Source organism: Chenopodium album, chromosome 25 (assembly GCF_948465745.1).
Source record: "Chenopodium album chromosome 25, dcCheAlbu1.1, whole genome shotgun sequence".
Classification (NCBI taxonomy): domain Eukaryota; kingdom Viridiplantae; phylum Streptophyta; class Magnoliopsida; order Caryophyllales; family Amaranthaceae; genus Chenopodium; species Chenopodium album.
In genome coordinates this window covers 4,576,809-4,586,417 of record NC_137858.1, presented here as the reverse complement: position 1 = coordinate 4,586,417, position 9,609 = coordinate 4,576,809, and the positions used below count along the sequence as shown (strand labels likewise).

Below are 9,609 nucleotides of genomic sequence, written 5' to 3'. Positions count from 1 at the left end.
TAAAAATAGGTTTTCTAATATCTCTACTCCGTATATAGTAATCAAAATAATATGGAAAGGTAAACAATTTTAAAAAATCTTTATTTGCATGGCGTGCATTATTATACTTCACATAAAATAGACATTGATTGCTAGTAGAGTTCAATTTAACAACATTTTTTTCTTTTATTGTCTATTTGTTTGCGTGGGTACTCACTTGAGATATCAAATTTTCAAACGAGCCCACGCATTACTTGCTTGAAGTTAGTATTCCGTACATTTCAATCCCTATATAAATTTATTGATTTTATTTTCAAGATTGATGATATGTTGATAACAACATATTTGAATCTTTAAAATATTTTATAGTATGGAGTATTATGCATCTTTTTTAAGCTAAACATGAAAATGTATGTAACAAGATTTCTTTTATGCTATAAACAAAATGAGCTACTTCTAGATCAAAGATTCAACCTTGCATATATGAATTATACTTTATAACATATAGGAAAGTACTTCTTAGAATATACTCCATCCGTCTTTAAATACTTGCTCCACTTTCCTTTTCTGGTCGTTTTTAAATACTTGCTCCATTTCTTTTTTTGGAAAGCTTTTACAATATTTAATTCATTTCTCACACTTGGTGGATCCAACAGAATACCCTCTCTCCTCCTATTTTCCACTACTTTTGCTTTTACAATTTTTTAATATCTCAACTACCCCACTACCTCCATATTTTATTACTTTCTCCAATTTCTCCTAAAACTCCGCGTATGGAGAAATGGAGCAAGTATTTAAAAACGGAGGGAGTACTCAGTTAAACTCCTGTAAAGTACGGAGTAATATTAAACACAATCAACAAAATACGGAGTAATAATAAAACATATACTGTGTACTTTATATTCAATGTATCTACTGTATATTTAGTTACACTTTCCTTATCTCATAAACAGTTTAATTCAGCTCCAATCAGTTCAGTTCAGTTCAGTTTAATTCAACTCCAATTAGTTTAGTTCAGTTTAGTTCAGTTCTAATCAGTTCAGTTTAGTAAATTTGAACATACTTTTATTCATAAAAAAAAAAAAAAAAAAAAAGTATGCAAAATTACAAAGAAGTCCAAGCTACGGAGTATCATTATTTACAGGTTAAAAAAAACAATCTCAAAAACAGCTAAGGGTGTCAGGCTGTCAACGGACCCAACCACCCGAAACAAAAACCAAACCAAGTGGATTAACCCTTCTGAAACTGTGTCGTTTTGTCTCCTCAACCTACTCTTCCAGTTCCCCCCCTTATTTCCCTCGTGCGCCATTTCTCACATTTCTCACCGGCTATCCCCTCTTCCCAGTCACTCCCTTCACTTTTTTTTAACTCACTCACAAATATTTTTGTCCCCATTTATTTTTTTGCCCCCAATTATAAAAAAATAAAAAATACTGTAAAAAATAAAAAAAAAATAATTAAAAATAAATTTTCTCTCTCCTAGTTTTCTGTTCCATTATCACTATATATCCCTGCTTCACCTAACAATGCTCTTTTTTTCCTTTCCTTCTCCTTTTTTCCCCCTCTCATCTCCGCCGTCCATTTCCATTTTCCGGCGGCCGTCCACCGTTGATTTCGTCGGAAAATTTCAGTTTTTCGATTCTCAGGTACTTTCTCTCTCCTCTGATCTCTCATTTTTCTTTTCAGATCTGATGTTTTTCTCTTCCCAACACTTATTTCTTCACTATTTTTTTATTATTATTGCTTTGATTTTAAGGCTTTTATTAGTGTACTTTTTACTGCTAGATTTAATGTGCATATTTTCAGCTTTTTTTTTTATTTAATTTTATTTTGTGATGGATCTGCTTTTATGAGCTAATTTATTTGATTGTATTATTTAAAATCTGTGTTATAGGAGCTTTATATTGTAATAATGTGATATTTGTGAGTTAAATATAGGTTATACTCGATATAATTTCCGGCAATTGTTTATGTTATGTTGATTGTTTTGGTTATTTTTGTTGGTGTTTATGAAGTTAAAAGGGTAGTGTTGTAGACGGGATTTGATCTGAGGTCTCGAGGACTACTGTACTAACTAAGCTAGTTGACATCCTCGGATTTTGTTGTTCTTATATATATAGTGAATGCTAGGGGTATGTTTATGGATTAGGTTGATTTTTATAAAAAATAAAGATATATGTGAAGAGACATGATACATGTGTTGATAGACTCATGGTTGTGGATAATATTTATGTGGGGTAGTGGGGGCTAACATAAAGGAATCTTTGAAGATCTTGTATTTCCAATTTGGAGGGTTTATTTTAGGTCTTTATTATTGAAGATTTTTCTTTGATTTCCCTATATATTGCCTTATTTTCTGATTTTCAAGTAATTGGATTTTTGTAGGACTTTTGGTTGTTATTAAAGGGGTGTGTGTTTGTTTGAATTATCGGTACCGGAAGAAATGGAGGGAGTTGGGCTTAGGAAAGTGAGCTCTCATTGCTCAATTTCCGAGATGGATGATTTTGACCTCTCTAAGCTTCTTGATAAGCCGAGGCTCAATATTGAAAGGCAGAGATCATTCGATGAGAGATCGTTGAGTGAGTTGTCTGTTGGTTTACAAAAAGGCAGTGTAGAGAACTTTGATCACATGTACTCTCCTGGAGCAAGGTCTGGTTTCGATACCCCTGCTTCATCGACTAGGAACTCTTTTGAGCCACATCCTATGGTTGCTGAAGCTTGGGAAGCTCTTCGACGATCTTTGGTGTACTTTAGAGGTCAGCCCGTGGGAACCATTGCTGCTTATGATCATGCTTCAGAGGAAGTTTTGAATTATGATCAGGTATCTTCATTTCACATCGCTGTAATTATTATCGTATTACCTGTTACTGTTTTGATTCCATCGATCTGAGATAATGATTTGTTTTGCAGGTGTTTGTAAGGGATTTTGTGCCTAGTGCACTAGCTTTTCTAATGAATGGTGAGCCAGATATAGTTAAGAATTTCCTGTTAAAGACCCTGCAACTTCAGGCTTGGGAAAAGAGAGTTGACCGGTTTAAGCTCGGGGAAGGGGCAATGCCAGCCAGTTTCAAGGTGCTCCATGATCCTGTTCGGAAATCAGATACTGTTGTTGCGGACTTTGGTGAGAGTGCCATCGGAAGGGTAGCTCCTGTTGACTCAGGTTTCTGGTGGATAATTCTGTTGCGTGCATATACAAAGTCTACTGGAGATATGTCTTTGGCAGAGTCGCCGGAATGTCAGAAGGGGATGAGGCTTATAATGACTCTGTGTTTGTCAGAGGGGTTCGACACATTTCCTACCCTACTTTGCGCGGATGGTTGCTCTATGATTGATCGGAGAATGGTAAGATGATCACTGTAACTCTTTACTGCTGTAAATTTCTGGTTCTTTCATATGGTATTCATCATAAAAGGTCTCTAAGTGGATATCATATAAGTCCTTCAAAAGAGCATTGACTTTGGCTGTTCTACTGTCATATAAAATGTGTAATATGCATGCAGGAAATTCCAGTTTCAGTATTTAATATCATCCTCCCAAAAAAATCGTATTTCTTTTTTGTCGTTGAATCTTTATAGTTATGCTGATTTCTTAATTGGTATAATTTGATCTGCTAATAATATTGACATGTACAACTCCACCATAAGTATCATCTTGATTTCATTCCTACTGTCATAGTTTAACCTGCTCCATCACCATATACGATTGTTGCCTGATAAAATCTATTGATCAAATCGCCACTAAGGTTGCCCATTCATTTGATTCAAACAGAGGTAGGTAATCCAAGCTAAGTTTACCAACACAATGATCAACTTTTTCATGACCAAACCTAAATTCATCATTTCTTTAATGACTGTGCATGAACTTGACCTTTTATCACACGTAGTTTTCAATACATCTGTTTTATATGAAAACCGATGACAAGGGTTGTTGCTACTCGTCAAATTACATGCTAATATGACTTGAGCATTGTATCTTTGGTTCACCATATAACAATCTTTTGAAATTGTGCTGTTTGACTTAATATCCACATTCGTATTCTGAGACATGATCATCTTTCAGGGAATTTATGGCTATCCTATTGAAATTCAATCGCTCTTCTTCATGTCACTGAGATGTGCTTTGGCTATGCTTAAACATGATGGAGAAGGGAAGGAATTTATCGAAAGAATAGTGAAGCGGTTGCATGCATTGAGTTTCCACATGAGAAACTATTTTTGGCTTGATTTCCGTCAACTAAATGATGTCTACCGCTACAAAACAGAAGAATATTCTCATACAGCTGTGAATAAGTTTAATGTCATTCCTGATTCAATTCCAGATTGGGTTTTTGATTTCATGCCTACACGTGGTGGTTACTTTATTGGAAATGTCAGTCCAGCAAGGATGGATTTCCGATGGTTTGCGTTGGGCAATTGTGTAGCCATCCTTTGTTCTCTTGCAACTCCAGAGCAATCTATGGCTATTATGGATCTCATTGAAGAGCGCTGGGAAGAGTTGGTGGGAGAAATGCCTCTAAAAATCTCTTATCCTGCCATAGAAAGTCATGAATGGCGGATTGTCACAGGATGTGATCCCAAGAACACCAGATGGAGCTACCACAATGGAGGATCTTGGCCAGGTTTGCCCTTTAACTTGTTTATTTTAGCTTTTTTCTTGATGGTTATGTAGAAAAAAAATCTTCATATATTGATGAATTGCATTATCCCTTAAGACCTGCTAGTCTACTACATGAGGTTGCTTTACAAGAATAAACTAGGGCATACCAAATGATTAGATTTGAGGTTTCAAAAAAAAAAAAAAAGAAAAAAAAAAAGAATAGGTTGGCAATTTAATTATGCCTGTGTGGCATGCCTACATATTCAATATTTCTGTTTTGTACCTTTTAGTGATTTGCTAATAACCAGCACTCTGTCGTGAGTCGTGACTTGTTGAATGGGATTTCATAAACTCGAATTTATGCCTAATGCTTGGGATTTTATTCTATAGTGTTGTCAAAATACCAGTCCATTTTCAGTTAGGGTGTGCTGAATTTCTATTCTATCTGAAGTAGTACTTCAGTAGCAGGCTAGCAGTCCCTGACTGCATTGCTGCCTCTGCAAGGGATTCAGGACTCCTCTTTGAGGCTCAGAATTTCTTATCAGTAGTAAATTAGTAATCGCTCAAGTTTCTCACTGATATTGTTATTTGTCATTTCTATGTATAGTTGGTACGAAGTACTCCGTATATTATTAGCAACCCTGCATCACATTTATATCTACCTTGTGTTTGAAAATTTGTGTTCTTTCCTTTTGTTTTCCCATCTCTTCTTCTGTGCTGCTTGCAGTTCTTTTATGGTTGTTAACGGCTGCATGCATCAAGACTGGTAGACCACAGATTGCAAGACGAGCCATTGATCTGGCAGAGTCCCGTTTGCTCAAAGACGGCTGGCCAGAATACTATGATGGCAAACAAGGAAGATATATTGGAAAACAAGCTCGGAAATTCCAAACTTGGTCAATTGCCGGATACCTCGTGGCAAAAATGATGCTAGAAGATCCATCACACTTGGGTATGATCTCCTTGGAAGAAGACAAGCTAATGAAACCATTGATTAAGCGATCATCCTCTTGGACGTGCTGAGCCTAAGCAAATAGTAGGAGGTAGTGTTGGGAAAAAAAAATACAAGGCTTAGAGATGCTAAGTAATTGTTATCGTAATTCTGGCGATGTTCATTCTTTGGCAATTTTCTTGCCGTTCTCAGGACTGATTGCAAGGTCTGGTTGTGTACAATAGTGTCTGCTGGCTTCTTGTTTCACAAATAACTTCTCTTCCTCCAAATTTCATAATGAAATGGTTACTCCCCCATGTTGAAATCAATTTCCAAACTCTGTTTTGTGATTTTTTATTTTTTTTTCCCCTAACAAAGTAACAGTCTACACATCATAATCTTAGAATATGAAGACAAATGCGCCCGTCATAAAATGTAACCAGAATGGTATTGATACAAACTTGAACTTTAATATTCAGTTCTTGGCATTCGCTTTTCAATCCAAGCAGAAATTCAGTTATGATTATAGATTGCTTTAAAATGGATTTGTTTCGAGATACCATTATAGTCAACCATTACATATCATTATAATCTGTTTCACAGTAGTCAGAACATTTATCTCACCATATTTCATGTTATTAGACACCCCTAACGAGGTGTTGGGAAGTTGGTTCATTTGTCTCAATTTACGTCTCATCTTGAAATCCATTACAATCTTTTTGATGTGCCATCAACACTGAAAAAAACTTGCCAAAACGCATATAGAAGGCTAACGTGACATCTTACAAATGCTACAACCAGAACTTCATTGAACCACAACCATAACAATCACTGATATATAGTAGCTGATTCGGCAGAAATCATTACAAAAAATTTATTGTCAAATGTACCTTTCCAAGTTCTAGCAAAGGTAGGATTCCAAGCAGAAAACTGAAAGTGATATGAAAAAAGCCATCATGATCTTACAATACAAGGCCAACTCAGGTAGTCTGTATAACTTCCAACAATATAGGAAAAAAAGGAACTAAAATGAAGTTAAGATGCAGTCTTCTTTTGCTGGAAAACAACTGCATAAACAGGGACAAAGACTCCGATGCTAAAGGCAGCCAATACACTAAGGGACATCTTCAACTTCTGGTGCTTCATCCTGTCCAAGTTGTACATGTGTTTTGCATGAAGATAGAATGGCTCATCATGACCATGTCCTCCCATCATTTTCATCCCACTCGAGTGAAATTCTCTGCTTGCTGTGAGCACAAAAATCACTTAACTTAGACTGGATCTTTCTTGTACCATCATACATTACAATATTAGGAGAACAAAAGAAACTAATAGACAATAAATTTACAATAGGAAGACTAAAAATAAGACAATATCCAACTTTCATGCCATTATATCCCATGGTTTCATTATTGTTCATTTAGCACACAAAAAAAGTAAATCCTCAGACATCTATGTCGGTTCAAGGGTTGCACAATTGGAGGCAAATCAGGAGTGTCTGGAATTAATAACCCCCTCCCCTCTCTCTTTGTGGCGTTTAGTAGCTTTTTTGCCAACCCAGCTTGATCACAGTCCACAAAAAAAAAAAAAAAAAAAAAAAAAAAATTCAAGTACCAAAATTATTGCATAAAGGCAAGATAGCTCCATCTCACACAATCTCACAAATCCTATGTTTTATAAGGAAAAAAAGTTACGAAATATTGAAAATAAGTTTGAAAACATGTTGATATCATAACCACCAAAGGAACACCACTAATAACCATTCAGTACTTCAGGTCAATCCTCCAATGAAGGAGGTGTACACTTCCACATTTGGGAAGCAGTAGTTCACATGTACAAAGCTTTTTGTTTAATATTAAGAAAAAATATAACATACTTTGTACTCCGTATTAAAACTCAAACAGAAGGATACAGCGGAGGACAAGATATCCTCATAAAGAGACACAAAATCCATATTTACACAGACCCTTGTATCTCTACAACTGGATGTAGCCAAAAAGAACCAACTGAATTAACCCAAAACAGTACTGACAATGTTTATCTTCAGAAAAAGCAACTCCATCGAATTTAATTCCACAATCCCACCCTTTTGACATAATCCATACTTGCACTTGATAACATAATACTAGAGAGACCGAGGTTCATGGGAACAACCCTCCACCACCATGTACCCCATGGAAGCAATGATCTTTGAAATTACCCTCCCAAAACCCAAACCTCTTTCTGCCTTTAGCTGATAGCCAGACAGCTCCAACCCATAAAACATCAGCTTCAGGCTTCATAAGTACAAATCCGCTTTTGCAGCATTCAGAATAATTCACGTACTAAGGCGTATTGCATATAAAAATGATCTAGTGGGAAATACCCCAAGAAGATAAAAATGAGTGACACTAAACTTCCTCCTTCCAACTGCATCCAATTGATCCAAGATCTAAAGGCATACAATCATCCCCAACAGTTTTAACATCAAATAACCTAACAGCAGCTCCAACCATGTTTCAGCCAACATTAGGTATGAGTGTATGACTTATTGGTGGCACCTAGAGAGCCTTTAAAACAGACAATACTGCATTAAACCCCATATATGGGACATTGGAACAGCCACGTAAACTGCCTAAGCCTTGTTTAGCCGTCTTTAAAAACAATCATAGATTAATAGCTTCAGACTTCTTTACCCTATTATAATACGTAGTATCTCAGATATAGTTCTAACCTAATTAGCAACATAATACACTACATCAAGAAATTAAGACTTAATCAATCATTCTAATCCACACAAAAAGGCACTGCGCTCTTGCAAGAAGTAAGCCATCAACTAGTGCTTATTTACTAAACATATGTGTTACGAAATCATTCCTTGGCGGAACAATCCCTATATTTTACCACAACCTATTCCGTGATAAATACAAGTATACAACCAACTTTACATTCCCATTCTTTGTCTAACCATCCATAAAAGCGCATTTGCTTTCAGCTCTGATAATCTCAGTAAATAGAGACTCCAATTCACACTTCAAAACTCATTCACCTACCTCCAAGTTATGCACATATCTGATTCCTAAACTCCCTCACCAGCCAGAAATCAGATAAACAAATCCCTTAATTAACACTTGGTTCACCTATCCATAAACCTATATAATCTCCATTGTAAATTGTACTGTAATACAGTAATACCGATTCTCAATACGAATGCGCCATCATAACAAAAAAAAAGGATTGCATTCTAATGATCAATAAAAAAATCATATAGCTGCATAAAGCCATGATCAAAATGAAGCTGCATTCAATTACAAGTTCTAAAAATTGAAAATTTCAAGAGAAAATCACAGAAATCCAACATCTAATTACCATACATCACAAACAGATACAATTCAATATCCTAAAAAAATCAAAACCATCCATTCATATAAACAAAAGTTATCAAATTTCCAGATGAAACAAAAGTTAAGTGATAAAATACGAAGAGGGGTATGAAACACATAAAAAATGAGCAATACACATCAAACAGATCTAAATAAAATCGTATAATTTCATAATTTATTCGGTTCAAATTGGGGAAATTACAAGAACCCTAGATTTGTAAGGCCGACTAACCTGGCTTAGATAAGATTGACCCAGAAGAATTCATGAGCTTTGATGCACAGGATCGCAATCCATTGTTCAACGCCATAGCTTTAGAGAGAGAAAGAAAGAGAAATGAGGAGAGAGAATCGAAAACAAAAATGGCTGAAACTTCTCGCTCAGAAGAGAAAGACCCAGTAAACTAGCAAAGGACCAAGAGCTTATTGCACACGCGCTAGTATACCCTAGTGTTCATTTCTTCATGGGCCTGGGTTAGTCTTTTTTCGCAAATTTTAACATGCATCATGGTGCATGTTAAACTGTGTGCACCACTAATAATAAGATGCCACATGTATTACAATTTGTCATCACATTTACTACCAAAATTATTATCTCTCGGTATTTTCTCTCTCCTCTCTTCTCCTACCTCACACTTTCTAAATTTCTGATTTCTCTTTCCTCTATCTTCTTTCTCCTCTATTTTTCTCTCTCTTAAATTCATTCATTATTTTGTTTTTGATTTAATTTCTTCATCACTATTT

General features: G+C 35.6%; 2 protein-coding genes across 2 annotated transcripts; one reads left to right on the top strand and one right to left on the bottom strand.

Moving 5' to 3' along the window:
- The first annotated feature begins 1,489 nt into the window (after positions 1-1,489).
- LOC145613171 (putative alkaline/neutral invertase D) lies at positions 1,490-5,831 on the top strand. Its single transcript, XM_081668234.1, has 5 exons — positions 1,490-1,625; positions 2,365-2,800; positions 2,890-3,321; positions 4,039-4,597; positions 5,303-5,831. Exons 2-5 carry the CDS (start codon positions 2,423-2,425, stop codon positions 5,596-5,598), a joined length of 1,665 nt encoding a protein of 554 aa, XP_081524360.1. The 5' UTR covers positions 1,490-1,625; positions 2,365-2,422; the 3' UTR covers positions 5,599-5,831.
- A 483-nt stretch (positions 5,832-6,314) lies between these two features.
- Positions 6,315-9,272, bottom strand: LOC145614472 (uncharacterized). Its single transcript, XM_081669528.1, has 2 exons — positions 9,101-9,272; positions 6,315-6,753 (listed from the first exon to the last, which is right to left on the bottom strand). Exons 1-2 carry the CDS (start codon positions 9,174-9,176, stop codon positions 6,542-6,544), a joined length of 288 nt encoding a protein of 95 aa, XP_081525654.1. The 5' UTR covers positions 9,177-9,272; the 3' UTR covers positions 6,315-6,541.
- Positions 9,273-9,609: the final 337 nt, after the last annotated feature.